Genomic DNA, 23,316 nt, shown 5'->3' on the forward strand with positions numbered 1-23,316 from the left:
CTCTGCATGGAAAGGAAACAATCTCAGAATATTCAGCATGCTCTGTCTTGGGTTCCATATCAGTATGACTCAGTTATGCTGCTTTGCAAGACCTGCTACCAAAGCCAGAATAACACACAGACCAGCCCTTTCCCAATTAAATCCAACTCATTTATGCCACACTAAGGGAGTTAAACCTTGTAAAAAAGGCTCCAGGCCACTCAAAGCAATAGAAAAATTACTTTAGGCTTGCAGTGTTTTACTTATTAGGGAGAAATTTAAACTAAATTGCACAAAACTGTGTCAAAAGAGATTTGCACGACTTCCCAGACCATATGGAAATTGTCTTACTACCATATAGCTAAAATTGTCTTACCACCACATCATCTTTAGCTGTTGGTTCTGGAAGGGGCAAGACACAAGCTGATCTTAAGTTAGACATCTCTCCCCAACCTCAGATGTCTCGACACCACCCTCATTTTCAAATCACTACAATGGGCCAATATCCTCAATTTAAGCACAAACATTTTCCCTAAAGAACAGATAAGAGACAGGAAGAAGGGAAGACTTTATAAACTTGGACACTGTATACTGAACTGAGTCTGTAACAGCCCAGCTCCTGCATGAAGCACAAGCCCTGCCCTCCACTGACTCCAGCTGGGAGGTTCACAGCTCCCAGGCCTTGCAAGCAGACTCACTGCTCTTCATACAAGAGAGGATATTGAACAGCCCAGGTTACCTGGAAATAGAAGCTTTATTTTAAAACCTTACCTCAGGAGATTTTTTTTTTTTGCTGTGGGTAGCCTGAATACCATAAAGACAACGACCACCAAAACACATTAGTTACTACAGGTTAGTCGTACACATTAATGTGTAGAACTCATATCACATTACTGCAATGCCTTTTCATCCTAAAACCACAGGGAAAATACAGCCAAGCTTGTAGTCAGCGTTTCCTAAAATTTCACATTCAATCTCTGAAACTCTTTAACAAATTTTCTCCAGAGCTTTCCCCTGAACACAGATGAACAAATGGGCAACAACTTCCAAGTGGGGCACTGCACCGCTCCTGCAGCCTTCAAGCAGAGAGGCTAAAGGACCTCCTTAAAGACCTCCTACAGGCAGGGAATGCATGTCCTTGCTGACTGCAAACACTTGCAAGCAGGACAGAAACACGCCCAAAAGCTCTGCTGGTGTCTGGGAGGAATCTAAAGTGTCATCTCATGAGCCACTGCAAAGTTACTGGACTGCTATTCTGACTCCTACACAGAAGAGCTCGGTTGTGGTGCAGACCTGTGGTTTGCAAACATGGCTTTTACCACCACCACCTTTTACAGCCTCAGCACCCAGTGAGGGAGAAGGGTTTGCTGCAAGCGGAGTCAACAGCAGCCCCTTCATTATTAACAACTCTTGACTATCGCTCTCCTCGTACTGACACCAGAGAAAATCCACACAGCTCTTTCACTGCTCAGACTGGGAGCAGTAGAGGTTGCTTGACAAAGATCTGCAAGAGAAGTTTTCTTCTTTCAAACCTGGACTATACAATATGCTTGGGAAGGGGAGAATGGCAAGGTTCTGCCCTCCAGTCATTTCCCAAGAGCCCAAAACACTGGAGGCACAATTGCAATCACCTGCTGCTAGAGCTGCCAGCTCAGCAGCAACTAAGCCCTGCCCATGGCTCCAGAGTGAATTCACTGCGCTGGTTTGAGGAGCTGGGCAAACAGACCAGACTCAACAACTGAATCCTGTCAATACACTGCTCTCTCCTTTAAACAACCTCCTTGAGACCTGGGGGCACAAAGCATCATTAATCTGGAACGAGAAGCATCTGCATGTGGCATTAGCTAGAACACCTGCATATAGCAACAAGAGAGAAAACACCTTTTCCCCTGGAGCTAATCCCTGCAAGGGCACCTGCTTTCCCAGCAAACCTTTACACCAGCAGAAACCCAGTTCCCACCCAGCTGATCACCATTCAGCAACCCAGACAGATGGTCTTTAACCTGTAATTGTAATCTTCTGACACACACAAAACCCACCTACAGGAGTTTAATCATCTTTTTACACAGAAGGGGCCAAGGCTGGCAAGCCACTCACCTTCCACACAGTGAAGAATCCTTTACAACAGGAATTTGTGGAGCAGCCTCCATACTTTGGGGGGTGTCTTACAGCTTCATAGAAACATAAGGCAAAAAATGAAGAATGAAGACTGTGAAAAATATCCAGGGATTTCCTCTTCAGTGTGCAGTCACCTTGCCTGCCAGCCTATTTCAGTCATGCAGGCAGAGGAGGCTTCCTCCCACCATGCCTGGTACAAGTGCATTCCTAGCACTGGTGCTGTGCCTCTCCCTGTGCCAGTGCTGCACACCAGGTTCTGTGCTCAGTCCCACCAGAGCAGTGCTGGCCTCCAGAGCCAGGCTACCTAATGCCCCTGCTGCTGCAGCAGTCAGGGCAGGGGAGCAGCTCCACATGAACCCCTACCAATGCTGCAGTAAATAAATACACTTAAATCTGCAGAGCAGTTTCCTTACCCATCTGTGGGCAGAAGGGAGGCAGGGTACACTGCAAGCCCACTTCCAGATTTTCCCTGTAGTATTGCCTCACTACTTTATCTGTGAACTAAGAACCAAATACAATCTCTGCCTTAATGCCTGCTGACTAAAGAACATATCATCAATATTTAAACCAGTCAAATTCCCTTGACAGAAAGCAACACATTTATGCCATGTCTATTGTTCAGGCAGGTAGGAGCAGCAGGCTTCAATGATGGATTTAGCCATTTTGTTGGTCTGAAAAGTAATTCCAGATACTTTCAGCTGAAATGCACTACACAATTTAAAAACTTATATTAATCTCCTTCTTCCAAAATGATTTTATTTTCTTTTGATCCAGCATCAAAGACTTTAAAGATATGTATATCATTAACTATGTCAATCAGAAGAGCAGTGAACCTGCAAACCAACTATTTACAGTATATGCTGAAAAAACATGAACTAAGTATTTCTAAATCAGATCTTGCAAGATCAGGGGAGAAGCAGGGAGGTTTCTCATAACAAGCAGGACTTTCAGGAAGTTTTATACAGATTAGCTCTAGTGAAAGCTTTAGACATCAGACATCAAATAGCATTATCTCTATTGAAGGAGTCCATGCTCAAATACTCTGGACAAACACAGAAGATGGCACTACACAAAGCATGGGCCACCACCACAGCTGAGACCCACCAGGCCCAGAAATGACAAAGACTGACATGAGGCTCAGCTGTCCAGAGTGCAGCCAGATCACCTGCTGCTCACCACTAACAAAGGAGCAGAAACAAACAGGGAATCTCCCAGGAAACAAAAATTTACCTCCCTGTGACTCTCCCCTCGCAGACTCCTGGTGCATGTGCACAAACTTGCTTTCAGCAGCAACTTGAAGCTCACAGCATTAAGGAGAAAATTAGCTGTGCAAGTCAAATAAAAGCACGTATGCTTCTTTTCAAGTTTCCTTTTAATCTTTTGATGCTAGATAAAAGGAAAAAACAAGATTCATCTCACAGATATGCAACAGTTCCAAAAATGAGCATTGAAGAGCAGAGATTCAAAACAGGCACAAAGATGAAAACAATATCCATATGCAGGTTAAGCATGTCATCCACAAACACTGAACCTGTCAGTGAGAAAGAGAATGCTTGTGGCAAAGAACCTCTTTCAGCTCTCTGTGGGTTCACTCCTTATCTCCCTCCCTGCCAAGCCTCAAGCCTCAGAGGAGCAGGATGCACCCTCAAGTTCAAGAAGAATGTAGAAGAATGCAAAGATGTGGACGCTACCACAGGTCCTGGGACAACCAAGTATCACTCTCAGCTCTGGTATTTGCCACAGAACAGCAACCCTTTCAATACAGTGATACAACCCTCAGTTGGTCACCCAGCATGAACCCAAGCAGCCAATGGTCTGGACAGGGACAGCTCTCATGACTGAAACCTTAATTCCAAATCACAATCCAGCTTGTAATGTTGGTTAGTCAGCCTCTCTCCTCAGATGCTTATACCTAGAGTGATTCTATTCAAGTCAAATGAGATAGCAGATTCCCCATAAAGTAACCAAGAGAAGATTTCAGGATGTCAAAACAAACATTGTCTGGAGGAGATGGAATCTCACACTACTGATCTAGGTAGTACAAAGGAAACAGCAAGAAGAGAAGAAAATTATTGAAAACAATATCTGTCTAGTGTCAAGCTACATTATTTTAAAGAATACAGGCAGCAAAAACTATGCCCTCTTTATCCTACATTATTTGCACTAGTAACAGATTTTTAGAGGCAGAAGGGCCTCATTAGATCAGTTAATCTGATATCCCATGTAATACAGTATACAAAATCCCAAGCAGTTCCTTCTGCACTGAAACCAATTATTTTCTATGAATAAAGTATTTCTTCTGAAACAGCGTTAGGGTTTAACTTGATTTAAGATCCTCAAATCAAATAAAGGAAGAAAATCAGAACTAAGAATTGTGACCAACAATTTATTTTTTGCTATAAATACAGACATTCCCTATACCACAGTAAAATGCAGGAAAACAAGCATTTTTGTCATCTGCCAAAAGGGGACTCCCACCCCCAATTCTAAACCAATAGTTTTCAGCCTTCTGAAACATACAGTGATCTACATACTTTCTAATAAGGATGTGGATCTCTACAGAGCAAACAGAAGCCCACAGATAACAGCCTCATTTCCTTCAAGTTATCTTTACAGCTCCCTAAACAATAAACCAAGTTCCACGTGGCTGAGAGCTCACAGTTTCAAAACTGTTGTGATCCTCCAAGAGCACAAAACAGCACAGAGGGCTGGGGTTGTTCCCTTATCCATTCCTAGGGCAGTATAAAAAAACACTGTAATAGTCCAAGATTTTCCCCCATCTTCTACTGTGTAAGATTTATACAAAATAGCACATTTAGAAGATGCCACAATCACAAAATACCAAAGTAACTAGCACAGCAGCCAAAATTTCTGATGTAAATTCACATATAACTGATTCAGAAAAAAGAACTATCAATGTGTTGTTACTTTAAAATCACTGAAACTATCACATGGAAATACAGATTCAAAAGCTTCAAATAATGGGAGTGGAAAATCATAAATTTCAATCACAAACTCTGACTTCCGTAACAAAAGACTAAACAAGATTAGTTACCCCCCCATTATTATTATTAAAGGAATGCCTCAAAGGAATGTCTGCTAGGAAAAATCTCCATAAGAAACAAAATTCAGATGTAAATTAATCCTTATTAACATGCACACAAGTAACACAGGCATGTTATTAACAGCATTTGAAGAGCTCAAACTAAAAATAAACAGACAGATCTTCCGCACATTAGAGGTGGTGCTCATCCAAAATTCCGTCCCGTCTCTGGAGAGCCTGCACATGGCACACTGCAGCAGCTGGGGTCAATCTGAGTTTCTCCAACTTCAGTGGCAGCAGGATTTGGCTCTTAATTAAGTTCCAGACTTCCCATTGTCCCAACCCTACCACACCTTTCCTGACTAAAAAAGCAGGTTTTAGAGCATTTTTGTTTTAATTGTTCCCCAGCCAAGTCTGGCTGTAGAGCCATTTTTCAGCACATGTTCACTTACCAGAACTGCTTCTCTCATTTGTCACAAGTATCCTTCTGATCCCTGGAAAACAACCCCCCAGTAACACACTTTATTTTCATCCTCCCAGTCTGATGATGCCAGACTTCAATGGTGATAGCCATGAAGAAAACAGAAGGAAGATAAACAGGCTCAGGGCATCTTCCTGACGTGCCAGAAGTTTTTCCTGGCTTAACTCCCACCCTGATGAACACCATCTAAAAGTCCTGCCCTTGGCCTCTTCTCTTTGCCTGTGATTCCCTTATCCCAGTTTAAAAAGACACACCAGAATCTCTCCTCCTGCTCTTTTCCTCTCAGACTGCCACATAAGAGGCATCACTGGATATCTTCCCACAAGGACCAGAGTCTATCCCATACTCATCTTTCCCCACAATTCCATCTCTTCCCAGATCAGCAGCTCCTTTCTCCTCCAAGCTCCTGGCTCATGCACACCTTCAGATTCCCCAGAGGGCTTTAGCCAAGCCTTGTGCACTGCCAGCATTAAGCTGTCTGCACAAAAACTGGTTCTTTGAGATGGTTCTTTGCACAGCTGCCCCTCTTTCTCACTGTGTGTCTCACCCCCCAAAGCAGAGCCTTTGCTCAGCAGTGTTCGAGCAAAGGAGCCCCTCTGAATGGGAGCATGAAAACAGCAGGACCCCCTGAACCACCCTCTGTGCCAACAGACTGACACTGATGTTTGAATCATCAGGGGAATCATCACAAAACACACTCCTGCAAAATAATTGTGATAAAGGTGGATTGTAGTTAAAACATAAAGAACGCCACATGGAAGCCTGGAGTACCCACACAGAGTATAAAGTACATATTCCAGCAATTCACCCTGGCTTTCCTGTCTAAATCAGCTTTCCCTTCACCTTATTTCCCTCTTTTATGTTAGCTGAAAGAACTGGGGAGCCCATGGACCCATGTGACCTAGACAACTTCACTACTACATCAGGAGAAACCTGCTTTCCACAGACAAAAGCCAGCAAGCCGCCCTCACACCAGCTTTCACAAGGGTTAGTTTTGTAACAGAGCTACCACCTAGAAAAGACACCAACTCTCATTCTTAAGTGTTTGCCCAGCTTCAGCACACTCTGCTACAATTCTCATGCACTGTTTCCTCCTGAAAATGGCCACCAGAAAACTGAGAAATGCCTATCAGAGAGCCATCAATTACATCAATTAGCATCAGCCCCAGATACCTCGGTGATAGGAGAATGAAGGATTAACAGCTAAGACCATGCTAGTACCTAGTACCCAAGATCTCTCCCTGATAGAAACCTGAAAGATACTTTTCAAGTCTGTTAAATCTCTAAACTTGCATGCAGACCTAACATCCAGCCCATCTCATCTGATTAAACAGCTTGAAGTTCTCACATGGTTCTCAGCAGCTCACCTTTCTGCTATTACAAAGCCTCTCCCTTCCACCTTTCCCAAATGTATGCCCCAATTTGTACCACTGCTCCTGTAAGGGAATTATCTTACAGATATCTTTTTTCATGGATGATCCTTCTTTTCACACCACCATCACTCTTTAGCTGTTCTGCAAATTGAAGTTTCAGATCTCCACCTTCAAAGCACTGTCATTTGGTCCAAGATGTCAGCTCCTGCCTTTCCATTCATCTGCAGGACTAGTTCCCATCAAACCACCTCTAGGTGCAACTTTTCACAGCACTTTTCTCCACACATGCCCTCCTGCTTAGGAAACCTTCTCATTAACTTTCAGCAGGCTTATAGAACAGGAAATTCCAGAAGGAAACAGATTAAACTGCAAGCAGAGAATGGGACCTGACCAGCATGAAGAAAGGAGAGTTCTTTGAAGGCAACAAGAAAGTTCAGATCTTGATGGGGATTGAAGCTAGTAGCCTTTCACAAGCAAGCCTACTCACATAACTTATTCACATTCCACCAACATTATGCAGGTAACAACTTCCCAAAGACCTAAAGGGAAAGAAAGCAGAAGAGGCAGACAGGAAAACCAGGAAAGCCACCCATACAGGCCTGGAAGAAAAGCTCTAGCCAGACAGACAGAATATTCCAATCTGTAAGAGCATGCACCTCCCAAAACCTGTGTGCAGTTTCAGCTTTCCATACCACATCAAATCATTGAGTGAGAAATTCCTTTTGGAGGTCAAGCAGTTCAGCCAGGCACACAACAGCAGCACAGTGATGGCACCCTTGGTGCCTCAGGACAGGACACTGCAGTGCCCCTCTGAGCATCTCAGAGTCAATCAAGGTGCACAACTGCCTTCTCCAAGGGCTTAACTTACAAAAGTAGGAGTGTACTGCAGTATTTGCACAAGGATCATTCTGTCCACAGCACTCCAAACACAAGAAAGCACACACAAATACACAGATTATTGAGGAGCATTGGGTTAAACAATTTGGTGCATCAGGACTGATTCCATCAACTATGAGCAAACAGAATTCCGTCCAAAACTCAGGTGCACTTTTTATTCCAATGTGAAAACTCAAGGTGTCTATATTTACAGAGCTATTACAGTAACTGCAGTATGAACAGGTCTGGCTCCATCACACCACTCTGGTGATGGGTGTACATCAGTAAAAGCCTGTAAAGCCCAGCTCCATACCACACTGAACGAGCTGTGACCCTTTATTTAAGCTCCCAACAGTGAGACATGAACTCCTCCCAAATTGTTAAAAGCAGAGATTTGTTCCATGTCACTGCACAAGCAGTGATGCCTCCATTTGCTGCAGGATTTCCAATCAGATCCAACACAACTATGTCACTTGGTATTAGTCAAATGGAGAGTCATGGCAATACAAGGCAAACCCACTGTCTTTTAATAGAGCAAGGTCTAACAGACACAAAGAAAATTAGTACAAAGAGCTGATTCCTAATATACATTTCACAGTAAATGCAGATATTACTCAGACAATATAACTTCAAAACACACTGAACTGAAGCAACTTTAGGTTTCCCATTTGCTGTTACCAGGTTCTCAACTACAGCTGACTGGCACAAACACTCAACACTGGCAGGGTGGCACCACCACAGTTCACCCCACAGTGCTTCCACACCCCAAGGAAACCCTGCCAGCCTTTGTGTGTGTGTGCAGCTCCTGCCTGTAGGAGCAGAGCTGCCACACCAAGGGCATGGCCAGGCTGGGTGAGGCTTTGAGCACCCTGTTCTGGTGGAAGGTGCCCCACCAGTGGCAGGGGGGCTGGAACCAGATTATGTTTAAGGTTCCTTCCAACCCAAGCCATTCTGTGTTTCTATGTCAGAACAGGACTGTACTGTGCAATTTTTCATCATTTCCACAAACTTCTCTCCAGGAGGCTACTTCTAGAGATGAAAAAGCATTAGTAGCCACAGAAATTTTCTCACACTTAATACAGATTCAATCCTACGCATTCTTTCCTCTGGCCAAAATCCCAGCCACACTAAAAAAAAATATCAGGCTCTCCACAGTCTGATAACTGTGTGTCTTTGCTCTGATTCTTGAATACTCAAATGTTGTTTCGTTTTAAAGTTCCATGTTTAGCACAAATGAAGAACTGAGAAGGTTTTGCCTAATTAAAAAAAAAAGGGATCTCATCTAGAAAGAAAGTAATGAATGATTTGTGGGAGGCAACATTCATTTGGAAAAATTCAGACTACATGTCTCCAGTGTGTTCCCTCCTACATTTAATGATACAGCCACAGACCAGAGGACACACGGGATACAATTACATGAGGCAGCTCCATACAGACTCACACAAAGCCCAGTTCAGCCACCAGCTCTGAGCAAGGCAAGCTGACTGTGCCCAGCCTCAGTGAAGCTGTCACTGGTACCCTGGGTGACTCAGAGCCACCACACAACACTGCTGGCATCACTGGCATCCCAAAAACATTTACATGGGAGTCAGTTCATGCAAGCACCTCTGACACTGCGACACTTAGTACTTATCAGCTAATACATTCTGCTAAAAAACAAGTAATAAATAAGTTTTAGGGCCTTGACAGCATACAGTGGTAGGGTGGATGAAACTAGACAGTGAGTCCAGAGGCACCTGCAACCTGAGTTACCCTGTGATCCTACAGCTAATGTCACCTTTCTGTTCCAAAATGCACCTGCTGAAAAAGGAGGGCTGCCAGAGCCAGAAATGCACATCTAAAACACAAAGGTAACCCTGCAACAGATTACCTAGTCCCATGGGCTGGTCTTCCAAAATAACCCATAGGTGCACTTAATGCTAAAAGCACACTGGAATGTTTAAAAAAGCATTATCAGGTATTTTCCAGTCCTATTTTTAAGGAAGAGATCATTAAATTGTTGATCTAATATTCAGCTATTCTTTTTTCACCCAGCTTCTGAATTCTTTAGCCAATTTTAACAAATTTCAACTTAATATGATAGGGAAAACAGAGATACCAAAGATTATATGCAAATACAGTAATGAAAAGAGAATCCACTGAAACATAGACCTCAGCATGAGGAAAACCAAAGCATGAGATACCAGCAAATCTACAGAGAAAAAGGCAAAGGAAATGAGGTTTCCTACAACTTCCCAACTTACAAAATGACTTAATTAAAACTAGACCAAGAGGCAACTAGAGCCCACTGACAGTGGGACTTTCAGTATACAATTTGTTCATGTGGAAGTTCAAAGGGTGAGACAAGGATGGCTTTTAAGACAACTTCAAGGAATATCCCACAAAGAAGACATGGAAGAATGTGCATGCTTTCTTTCAGTGGAGAAGCTAACAGGGTGGTGCTGGTGGGAGGACTCTGGGGGCTGATGAGTATTTCTTTCAGCATCAAGAGGACAACAAAACTCCATTGAACAAATTCAGAGACTAGCAAAAAAATCAAGGTCCCAGTAAATCCAGCACTGACAACAACCTTGCATTCAGGTCGTGTCAGGGAAAGTGAGGATTCACTCCTACTCACCCTGCTACCTACTAAACATGAAGGCAGATGGGTCCCACATGCATATAAATGACTGCTAATTTTACTCCAGAGGTAACAAGCACAATATGAACAGTCTCTGTAAGTCACTTTGGGATTTCTGAGGATCAAAACCAGTACACTGTTCAAAATATTTTATTTAAAGTATTCAAGCAGTTTAAGACATATTATCATATCTGTTCTACCACACAAAGGACTGAAACAAAATTGTCCTACCACTATGTAGAATCCTGTTACTCTACACTGAACATAAACAATTCAAAATAATCGCAAGTTCTATCCTAAAACCAAATGTCTTGTCCTCCTCTGTTCATCTCCAGGAGTTTCCAGTGTTCTTTCTGCAGGCAACTTTCATCTGACAGGCAGTCTAAATTTACTCACAGCCAGTTTATACCCATTCGTTCTTGTGCTAACCTTGCCCTTTAAATCTAAGAGTTCTTTCCCAACCCTGACGGTCACTCCTCTGATGTATTTATGGACAGCAGTCATGTTCCCTGTCAGCCTTCATACTGTAAACTAAGCAAGCCAAACCTCTTCATCTCCTCTGGTTAGGCAGGCTCTCCAATGCCCTGGACACCCCACTAGCCCTTCCCTGCACCTGTTCCAGCTTGAATTCCTTTCCTGCAGACAGGCAACTAGAACTGTACAACACATGCCACAGAAGGGCCCAGTAAGGCACTCTACAATAGCATTAGTGCACTCTTATCCCATGAAAATAAATCCCCAATAATCTGCCTTTTCCACCAATGCATCAGCTGTGACCCTTAGCCTGCAGTGAAGCAACACACACCAAGGTTTTCTGAGACCTGGCTAACTCTGTTAGACCTCTAATAAACCCTAGAGACAAGAGTGAAGTGCTGCAAATGAAACACTACACCAGCATTAAAGGAATAGCTTTATCCTCTCAATTTAGTAACCACAATGGTTCAGTCTGTCGTGTGTTGACCCAGACTCACAGTCCCAAACAAGAACCTCTTGGCTTTGCCAATGCTGAGGCAGTCACTCTACCAAACACACAAGAGAAAACATATCTAACAAAACAAAAAGATAACAAAAACATCCAAACAAATACACACCAAAAAACACCCTCCCAAAAAAAAACACACACCAAAAAAAATCAACAAAATCAAAACCACAGGCACACAAAAATTAAAACACTTAACAAAAACAACAAAGCAAGCAAACAAACAAGAAAAAAAATAGCTCCAGACAACTTTTCTTAGTCCCAGCACTAAAATCCTAAGGGAGCTTAATTTGGTCAGCAAACAAAACCGGGAATCAAATCCCTACAAGACAGTGATATGCAAGGGAGACTTTTACTTTGTATCCCAGATTTCCATTTATTTCTCACCATCCACTATGGGCCACCAAGAGACAGGACATCAAGCTGCAATTTAATTAAAACTCCATGTAAGTGTTGCAATTACCCTCAGGCTGCTTAGGTCAAAACAAGAGAGATAGAAATGGTTGGAAGGGTTTTACTGAGTGTGAAATTCTTGGTTGGTTTAAAGCATCTCCTTATGGTTTGTAAGGTTGCTGTGCTGCAGACACTTCTGGGATACCTGAGGATTCTGCTCCAGGCTTCAACTACTTCTGAAACAGGTGACCCAAAGGAAATACACTTTGGTTTACAAAAGCTACCTGTCTTCTCAGGGATGGGGTTATTTTCCCCTCCAATTCATGAATGAGTTTTGGATATTGAGCTTTAAAGCCAGGAGAAAAAGAGGTTAGACCTTGAATGTGCCACTATGGAAACAAACTTCTGCCCTAATTATTTCAACACTCTGTCTCCACTCTGCACGTTCCCTTGGGATCCTGTAGGTTCTCATTATTTGTATTTGATTTGGTAATACCTTGGTAAACAACTGAGAGACTGTTCTTTAACATGCTCAGGATCACAAACCTTTTTTTATGCAGCCAGTAGCACATGCACTTTGTGCATAAAAAAGAAAGTATTACTGCTCCACTAGAGTTCTTCCCACTGCAGCCAGAAAAGGACAATCCTTCCTGCTACACCAGTCATTATCACCTTTTAAGTATGAAGAAAAAGCTACAGGGGAATTCTAAATGCTGACTTGCTAAAGCAGGTCATTTTTCCCTTGCTCTGAATCCAAAGGTCTGAAACTAGCACTGCATTTGATCTATTCCAGCTGCTACAATCTTCTGTTCTCCACTGCACCCTCTGTGGCACTCCCCACACTGCTGATACCAGAGAGGTAAGAGCTGCACCATAATCCAATCAAATTGCCATACAGAGCAGTTAAGTGCTGGCAATGCAGGTCCAGCTATTAGAGACAGAGAAAAAACAACTGATCAGCTGGACTGGGAATGAACATCAATGCCCACAGGAAACTGGAGCCCAAACTCTGCTCTTCCATAAGTTAAAGGCAGGAAAACCCACCTATTAGGAGCATGCCAGCACAGAAGCCTAAAAATAAGGACTGGGCAGACTCCACAAATGCAGCTCAAACAGAATGAGTCTTTAGCCCTTGCTAAGGTAACTCTTCTCCCCACAAGGGAAGCCATCAACAGCAGTTTCTGCCACAGTCCCTTCTGCAATATGGGCATATGGAAGGAATGGGCTGTACTCTCCAGTCCAGATCTCAAGATCACTTTTCCTCCATTGTCCCTTTCTCATGTCTTTTGTACATCAAAACTAATTTAATTCATCATTATTAGCAATTTCAGCTTCATGGTAAAGAGTGATGAAAGCAATAGCTGACTGTGTACATTACTGATCTCCATGCACCCCCAGCAGCTCAAAACTCAGCAGCTAACAGCAGCTGCTTGGAAACCCTTTACAAGTCTCTTTTTCTTCCACAGATGGTGAAGTCCTTTCCCTCCGTGCATTAAATACTCAACAAAACACACTCACCAAATTATCATATCAACCCATAACCATGCATGATAATTATGTCTTAAATCAGGATTTCTTCTACCGAATTTCAACCAAAATAAACATGGTATAGAGGACAAATGTATGCTTATAGTGAACAACCATTCATCAGCTTAAGTAACTCTAATGGATGTCACTTTAAACTAAGCCTGCACCATCTGTTCTACCCCTCAATTAGCAAGCAAAAAAAATTATTCGATGCACAGTTTAAGAAAGCCAGCTAATTTATGTAAGTTTTATTTCTTTTCAGCTCAGTGAAACATGCTCTTGTAATGCTTGATATTCAGAAACAGATCAGAATGGAAGGTTGCTTTCTCTAATGCTATTAGGAATTTTGTCAGGGGAATAAAATATCTGTGCAATATTTCACCATATCAAAAAAAATGCTCGTTAACATCTTACATTTTACTTTAAAGAGAATGATGTCTCTCTCAGTACCAAAATCAGCTGGGAACTAAAATCAAATCCGAAGTGCTGCATACATGAACACAAACAAAGCCCAGGACACAGCCCTGCCCTGACAGACTGAGCCTGCCAGCACAGCAGGAGGCTGTGGATGTGTCCTCAGACCTGGGGGTCTGTTAACCATGTCAGCTCCTAACTCGCCTCTCAGAGGCAAAACCCAGCCCTACAGGCTGCTGGGCACAGAGCCTCACACAGAGCTGGCTGCCCTGGGACAAGGGCACCATTCCATGCAAGGTGAGATACCCTCCTTGGAAAGCAAACCCTGTCCAGTGAGAGCAGTGCAGTGCCAAAAAATCACTTGTCAAAGTGCACAAAAAAAAAAAAAAAGCTGCATCCAATTCCTTACTGCAAACCTCCATCCAGTTTCCCTTCAAGCTGGGCTCTCCTACCACTCTGCAACAAGTGAAAACACTGAATAGAATCTCTCTTCAGTATGTGGGACCCTGACCTGTTTGAAGGCTCTGTTACCACCAATCTCCCTCTTGGATGTTTGTCTAAAAAACCCTGCAATAATAAGAGCTATTTCCACTGGAAACCTCAACTCCACCAGCAAAGGCAACACATCCCAGGGAAAGTGGTGCAAGAGACCTCATCTCCCAATACTGCTGAGGGGAAGCAGGCAAGAGAAGGTCACTGCCAAACACTCTCAGCTCACCTCTTGGAATAGCATCCTGGTTGAAATGACTTTAACATCCTGGACATATTAGTTTATATTACACCTTAATTTACATCATGCTTTGGGTATTGAGAAAGGCTCATCAGGCACGGATAGCCAGGGGACCCTGCACACTCAACATCGGCATTACTAAATGCTGCAGAAGCAGCTCAGAGCGAGATGGCTCACCAGGGGATTACTGACATTTCAGCTCTCTCCCCTTGCCACAGCATTCTGGAACCTGAGAGGACATGCTGAAGCCTCTGACACTGCTCTGCTGTTTTGCCCTATGTTTTAAGACAGACAGCTCTGTACAGGCCTTAGTTATTGTTCAGAGATTCAAAGCTCAGCAAAACAACTCTCTTTTATGCTTAGCAGGGGAAGAAAAGGAGTCAAGCAGAACCACCATCCTGAAACAGCACAGACCAGGCAAACAAAGCACAAATGAAGAAACAGACCAGAGGCAGAATTCCTCTTTGGCCTAAAGCATCCTGCAATACCTTCCCCAGCCCAACCTCACTGGTGTAATCCACAACTCCTAGTGCTCACACAAACACAGGCTCTCTGCTATAAGCAACTGTGCTCCAAAGAGGAGTAAGAGCTCTCAAAGGGAATTCATCTTATCTCTCTGCACCATTCTTATGTCTTCTAAACACCTGTAAGCACTGCTGAGAAAGCTCAAGCCTGCAATGGCTGTTAGGTGCAGTTCAAGCAACTCCTAGCAAGCATAAACAGGCAAATGGCTTTGCACTGGACTTCAGTGCCTTGTTTCTTACAATCACCTTTATGTTTCCTTGACTTGAAAAGCATCCTGACCCATCCAGGTGCCCTCTGCACCTATGGCATCTGTCTGTTACAAAGCAGGGACCAGTGATCAGGTCACAAGATGATTTTTTAAGGAGTTTTAGAGTACTGAATGCTATCAGAAGTATGTTAGGCCTCACTGTTTTACACATGCTGTTTTCAACAGACTTGAGACAGCACCAACCAAAGAAAAACATATCTGCCCTCCATCATTCTTTTTTTTCCGGAATATCTTGAAAAAAAAGACTCCATTATCTGCAGTCATGGTGCTGAGGTCAAGGACTTCACAAAGTAGTGTAATGAGAAAATCAAAACAATGTACAGAAAACCAACAAAGCCTAAAAAGGTCAATGATGGACATGACATAAACAGATCAGACATGGATGCCAATGAGGGAGATAGCTTGGGCCCTTCCTGTAAAGCTGCAATTTCATCACCAGTTCAAGCTCCTTTTAACCCAAACTAAACTGGTTTGCCTTTGAGATGCCTCTTCTCTGGTCCACTGATGTTTCCTTGGTGATAACATATAAGCACAAGTGCTCAGTTGGAGGAGTCCTAGACAGGCAGGAGCCACGAATCCACTGGATGCTGTCCAGAATAATGGCTCTTGTTATCCACACTCAGTCTTATTCTGAGAACACACACTTTATTGGTGAAGTGTTAGGAAATTTCAAATCATGCAGATGATCTCAATCTTTGTTTTAAACTGATACTCTGAGGTGAGAAGAGAAACAGACTACAAATGTTCAGCTTCTTCCACTGTGAGCAGACCCCTCACTGCAGTTCAGCTCTCCAGATGGCTGTCCTAGGGCAGTGATGCTTAGCCTTTCACTCCTAAAGTTGACAAACTAATCCATGAACTGGATCAGATGGCACCAGCTCCCCTGTGCTCTCACACCAGACAAAGCTGAGCTTCTGAACCCCTATCCCACAAGCAGTCAGGGAAAAAGGCAATGATAATGCAGATGCAGGCATTAAAACAGAAGGAAGAGACTGGCATAAGAGGGGCACTGAGCCTTGGCTGGATCCTGAAGCAGACTTCACACCACTGACCTTCTCATAGCCAATTTGCCCCACTCAAAGGCTTCACATCTCCTACTGTACTCATTCACTGAGAAAACACCCTCCAGACATCTGAGACATGTCTCTGTTATGCTTACTAGAACTTATTAATCACAGCAAATGCTATCTATAGAACACACACATTAATGAACAGCCAGCTCAGCAGCATGAGTTCTGGAACAGAGTCACTACAGTACAGAAGTGCCACCAGTTTGTTACTGGAAAATGAATACCACAGAGATCATTATAAGCATGTAGTTCAACAGACAAAAGATTGGGAAGAGAGCAAGTTATCTGAATAGAAATTCTGCAAACTAAGTGCAATACTGGGATTGCAAAGCACTGCACAGCTCTATGATCTACATCACTTCATGAAATCCATGCAACATCCCGTAAAAATTTCAGTTTCACTGTGCTTGGGTTACTCTTCCACTGAGAATCATGGAAGTTTGTAAGAAAAAGCCAGTTAGCAAGAAAAGGGGCAGTAAGAATATGTAATACTCTCAGAAGATTATATGTACGCTGCTTGTTCACAACAGCAAGCTAAATATTCCTTTATTTGTTCCACCAGAACAGATTCTCTATTGAGACCATATTAGCTTTGGTGGTTGGGTGATAGTATTTCTAGTTTTTGGGGTTTTTTTTCTCCTACATGCCAAACAGCTTCTACAACAGCTGCTTGTTGACAAAAATGAAAAGAAAGAAATGCAGTTGTGCAGAACACTCTGCAATGCCACAACCACCTCCCAATCAAAATTTCTGTTAAAAATAATTTTAATTAAATATGCTGAGCTCCAGAGCACTCACAACCTACACAGCCAGTCCCACTTTCACTTCTACAGGTGTGAACTTCAGTACAACCCCCATCTTTAGGCCCAGCTGTAGGAACCTTTACTCTGAGATTCCCCACCACTTAACAAAAAGGAACATTATTACATCCCATACAACAGCTTCAGTACTTCATTAGACTTTTCAGAGAGCCTCATGAACAGACCAGGACAAGAGTTTTCCAAGTCACAGCTGAGAATGCCTCTCCATTCCCACAGTACTTGGCTGTGGTAGGACTTCCTCATTAAATCTGAAGGGAAATGAAATAACATGGCAGGGATAACAAGGCACTGGAGTTCCATGTCCTACCAACTCATCTCAACATTGTCAAATTCCAAAGAAGACACACACACACACGTTATCTTTCTTGAGCTAAGCACGGTTCATCAACTATGCTGCCCACACAAAACAGCAAAAGTCTAGCAAGATTTAATGCCAGTGAAAACAAATACAGTTCATATATGCTTTTTTCAGATTGCTAAACCTTTTAGTATGGCAGAAAATCATGAACACTGCTAAACTATTGGGATGATCAAAGCATGGCACCAGCTAACAAAGTATACAAAGAAACCAGGATATCACAAACTATGAACACCAAACGTAAATCCACTTGTGCTTCAAACACCATTCACTGAATTCCTACTGCCTTGAGTCCTTGATATCATAGCAGCTATCAGCTACCAGGATATGGAACAACAATCACTGCTTCAGTCGAATTACCAGCTTACAGAACAGTGTCATAGAATGTCTACTATACAGCTTTCTTTTAGATCAAGTAGCATTTGCCATCGACACTTCTGACAGTAATCACATTCCACATGACAAAGTCTTACTTACCTTATAATTGCTGGAATTTACCCAAGAAGTGGCCAGTCCATCAACCATTTTATCCAGCATAGTCTGATCATGTTCAAGATCAGCTGACTTCTGTTTATCTGAGAAATAGTCTATCAATTCCTGGCCAACCTGAAGTCTTTTTCCAACATCCTTCTGCAGCACCTGTGCTAAGCAGTACTCCATGCTGGGCTCCATAGTGTCTCAGAAATCCAGCAGCAGCCAGAAAGCCAGAGGGCAGCAGGGCCAAAAACTCCCTCTACAAACGCACGCAGGAGGTCGCCTCTTTCTTCTGTGAAGGTTACTGAGGGCCTGGGTTTCAAAGATGCAATTCTGAGAATGGCAACAATGCACCATGTGTGTGTGGACAGCAGCTGGCAGGATATTAAAAGTCCAATTTAAATAACTGGTAATAGATGAAGCAATGAGCAGCGCTGTACAGTTGAGTCTGCAATAAATCCCAATTCAGCAGTCCATTCTGAAAGAAATGAAAAAGAACAGTATTATAGGTTAAATTAAGACTGGAGAGAAAAAAAGAGATTGAAAGCATGTCACAAAATAGGTTATTCACATACAGCTGTGAAGCTGTGTAACTCAGATACGAGCAGCACTGGTCTATTTTAAGGAATCAAACAAGGTAGGTCAGGACAAAAACCTTATTCTTTACAATAGCAGTTACCCATCAGTTCCCTGAAGTTTTAGTGACAGACAGTAAATTTGTGGCTTAAAGTAACAGCTGATTAATAATCAGTATTATTGCAACTGCCACCATCCACCCCAAAAGGTGGAGACAAAATCCTTAAGCAGGTCGCCAGGAAAACCTCTCTACTTTAAGTGAAAGCAGGAAGAGGTCTGGATCCTGTTTTGACTGTTGGCCTTCAGCAATCAATGTCATCAGCTGGTCAGCAGGACAAAGCACTAACACAGGGCTCCAGGAATGCACAATGATCAGTTTTCAAAAACTAGGTGCTCAAGCTGTTTCCAGGGTGAATTCTGTTACATCCCAACTACACACGTCCAGGAAACAGCACTCACTGGCACACTCTAAATGCAGTTCTGACAGCCAAGGCCACACACAAGGGAGGTCAGGCTGAACTTTGCTGCCACTCTGAGGCTCAGCATCACCTTAGAAGCATTTGGCTTATGAAAAAAAAAAAACAAAACTGTATATTAGGGCTCTGTTTATGTTCTTGAACCCTAGGAACTCTCTTGTCCCCTTCATTAGTGATTCTTTTTGTCCCTCCATCTGCAGCCAAATTAATCCCTCCAGGCAGCCAGGGACCAGACTAAGGGCCTGTCCTCCACCTTCCCACAGACAGGGTTCCTGGCATCACCACCACAGTGCTTCCTGAAGCACTCCCTCATCACAGGTTAGCTCTTTTAGGAAGTGGGTGATAAAAACCCAGGGTGTCTTTTTGTTTCCTGGCTAATAATACCCAAAGCTAGAAATCTGCCCTACTTTTTCCACCAACATGAGGAAAGCAGGTCAAGCTCAGAGTAAGGGAAGAGGTTGTGCAGCGGACACCTGGTTCAATAAACAACTGGAAGGAAGCATAAATTCGCTAATTGGAAGCACAGGGGCAGCAAATAAATACCTTCTGATTGAGCAAATAAAGCCTTCAAAAAGGTCTTAATAAGGCAAAATGGACCTGTCAGCAGATGAGATGCACACAGGAACCCCAGCCTGGAAACAAAAGCACCCTTTGCACAGCAGGTATTCAGTTCATTACCTCACCCCATCCTCCCTGGCCACATCTCACCACCACCAGCACAGCATCTATACTCAGCTCTGAGGGCCTCAGCTTCCCCAACCCTACAACCACACATCCCAGCTTCCCACACTGCTTGTGCAGGAGTCACCAGAGTGCTCCCTCCATTCCTGGCACTTCAAATCCCTGCTGGTGACGGGCATCAAAACTGGTTCAGTAAACCAAAGGACTCACTTCAACCAACTGCCAGGCAAATCCTACCCTCAGCCAGAAGGGATTGTGTATTTGTACACTAAGCTCCCTCCTTGTCAGCAAAACCTCATCCCCAGAGCAGGAGGGAAGCCTTGGCTGCTGCTGCACACACAGCACCTCGAGCTTTGAATTAGGGCTGTGCCAGATCACTGCTTGTGACCCCTAACCCCAATCTAAACCATCTCAAAGACACACAGAATTCCCACCATCTTGGTTCAAATCACCTCAGGAGGGATTTGATTTTAAATACTAAGACTGTCAACACCCCTTCCAATCAGTGCTCTTAACACCTTTTTTCTTCTAAAAGAAAGTTCCAAACTAGAAGGAAGCATTGCCTTTTTATTGCAGTTTCTACTGATGCTACAGTTTCTCACTTGGTCAATTTAGCACCAAATCTGAAAGAAGCACTCTGAGCTTTCCCACCCTCAACCAAAAATGGTTCATGACATGGCACTCACTCCATGGCAGCACAGGCACAAAACCAGAGCCACTTCCACAATTGTACAGGCACAGCAGATGCTCTCATTCAGGTCTCCCTGCAGCTTTGAATACTGGCCCCTGCCCTGCCCTCTAGCACAGGCTGGCCTCGCTCCTCGCTGCAGACACTCCACTTAAGGGAGACAGTCTTACACACAGCATCTAAATACCCAGGGGATGGATTGTCACATAGCAGAGAAACATTTCACTGGACACCTCTCTAGCATGGAGCTACTGGAGAAGGAACAGCGAACTGGCATTAAACTGCTACCACATTCTAGCTGAAACCCTCCAAGTTAGCTGGGCAGTTTGTTTCTGGACTCCAGAAGCTGCACACATGTTCAAAAAGGGACTCTTCTGTTAAACTGCATACATAGTGAAGAAAGTCTAAATGCTTTTAAAATGGAAATTTAGAACTTGCTTAAACTTGAAAATTCAGATTACAGAAGGGTGTGAATGAGTGCTAGTTGCCACAAAATAGCCATTTTTTATTAACATCACACGGAGGCATGTCCCAACACGTCCAGTAACAATTAGCTGGCCAATCTGCCATGAGAAATGAGCATTCAAAGCTTCAGGTCTGCCTTCTATGTGGTTTTCATTAAAGAGTTTGTAAGTCTCTGCCTATGGAGACTTATAAGCACAGAAACAATCTTTAAAGCAAACGAACGTAAATAAATTTCTCTCCACTTTCCTTGCTTATTAAACACATGAAGAAAGGCATAGGGCAAAAATCTTGGTGCACTACAGAACAAATTCGTGTCACAACCTTGAGGACTGCAGTCTAAAGAAGATCCACTATACATTACGGTACCACTATCAAATGCATATGGGGAAGAAGAGCCAGAAATATCTTTGAATCCTGGGGAAAACATTAATAGGAAACCAAGAGGAAAAGCTCAATGTGGCTTGCATCTACCAACTAACAGATGTTTAAGTAGCACTTTTCTGAAAAAAAAAGCTATCCTACACATGTTAGGAAGTCTGTTGACTCCCCTCTTCCCAAAAGGAGGAAGTGGAAAAAAAAACCACCTGAGAAAAACAAGACCCACGCTGACAAAAAAGCTAACCTGCCAGACAATGAAGCTGCTGCATCTCACCAAGTCTGCAATCACCTGGGCAGATGCTCCCCACATGAGTTTTGAAAACCACCAAGCCACAGTTGTCAGCCCCAGAGATCCACTCCTGGACTTTTGGGTAGCCAACGTTACAAGACATAAACGACTTTGGACTGGGATGTTGAGTACAACCTCTTCCTACAGAAGAACAGTCATGCAGAACTCAAAATTAATAACTCAGTGGCACAGGTCTTGTGTTTGGAGTTCCCCAAGTTTTGAGAAGGGTTGCCAGTATAAGCTCCAGAGCAAGGGTTTGCTCCAATCCCCCCAAGCCCTGCAGTCTGACCTCAAAGAGACAGGCTAGGCTCAACACACAGACAAAATAATCCAAGAGAAAAAGCTACCCCAATTCTGTCATTGAAAAAGAGTGCTTTGTTTCACTAATCAGCCATCAAAACTAAGTGCTTCACAACACCCAATTTTTCCATCAACAGCTATCCAGCAGAAAGCCACTATACAAAGGTTTATGTTTAATGCCACTTTGGAGCTCAAAATAATGAATTTAAAGGGGAAAGCTGACAAAGATCAAACAGCCCAAAGTTACTCAGCTTAGATACTACCATCATAATAGCATAAAAGCTGATACTATTTACAGTAAAGCAACTGCTCAACACATAGAATAAATTAATCCAAGCACTAATAAGGAAATACTTGTTACCTAAGATGCTATGGCAATATTAAACTGGGTACCTAAGACAATGAATTTTTTTCAGCACTTAGGAGAACACCACCTCAGACTAAGTGAAAGTGCATGATTTGCAATTCTCAAGTTAGATTTTATGTTAGGAAACTTCACAGGAAATTCTGAATCTTCTTTCTCTTGCAAGGAAGGGAACCTGAAGCACATAAAGAATGCACTACTACTGTCTTGGTGTCCTGCCTATCCTTGGGAGTTCTTCCAATAGAACTATTTGACTTTAAAAATTATGTTCTACTCTCTTCTGCTCTAGACATCAGGTTATCATCTTTGTCATGTTCCACTGTCATCTTCACTTGCCAAAAAGTCAGTGCAGTCCATAACATCCCCAGACAACTGTTCCAACACAACTGCTCCAACACAAGCTTGCAGACAAGCCTCTTGCTGCCACTCACAGTCACTAGAGGCAAGAGCCAGCACCACTCAGTAACCAGTCATCTTCCTGAAGGTATCTCTCAACTTCCAGCCAGCGAGCTTCATTTGTAACCAACCTGTAAACATGACCACACTCCTTTGGTGCCTTTTATTTTTTGTGTACATGGTTAGCTGTAGCCCAACATCTGTAGAAATAACACAGCAACACAATGGTACCAACAAGTCTCCTTCTTCACAAGTCTCAGGACCTAATTGCACAGTCACTTCAGTTTAAAATTAGTTTAAGGTATATTCAACAGACCTCTGTCAACAACTCAACTCTGATCCTTCAGATCTCCACCCTAGCCAAATGGAACAATTTTTTCAAATGTAAAAGCAACCAGGCACCCAACCTGCAGTAGCTCACCACTTCTGCAAGGTGGGCAGTGTAAACACACAACTAACTTGTTTTGCCAGCCAAGCCCCCTTGGGCAAGAAATTCAGAGCACTTAGAACAGCATGTGGAAACCATGTGGTGCAAAGACTAAGTGGGGATCTCATCAGCAAGGCAGTGTCAAATTGCAGCTCTGCAGCGTGGAAGTTCTCAGCCCTCTGTCCACTTCTCTATTTTTGCTTCCACCAGTACAGCTATGCCCTCCC

The 23,316-nt window shown here is 43.1% G+C and overlaps 1 protein-coding gene across 1 annotated transcript in view; it reads right to left on the minus strand.

The window, feature by feature from the left end:
* The window catches only part of CLASP1 (cytoplasmic linker associated protein 1), a 170,694-nt gene that overhangs the window by 140,655 nt on the left and 6,723 nt on the right, over nt 1–23,316 (minus strand). The window contains exon 2 of the mRNA XM_064718115.1: nt 18,053–18,527. Within this exon, the coding sequence (XP_064574185.1) occupies nt 18,053–18,247 (195 nt within the window). The 5' untranslated portion in view covers nt 18,248–18,527. The remainder of the gene's footprint in view (nt 1–18,052; nt 18,528–23,316) is intronic.

The sequence above is a fragment of the Zonotrichia leucophrys genome, chromosome 7 (assembly GCF_028769735.1).
Source record: "Zonotrichia leucophrys gambelii isolate GWCS_2022_RI chromosome 7, RI_Zleu_2.0, whole genome shotgun sequence".
Classification (NCBI taxonomy): Eukaryota; Metazoa; Chordata; class Aves; order Passeriformes; family Passerellidae; genus Zonotrichia; species Zonotrichia leucophrys.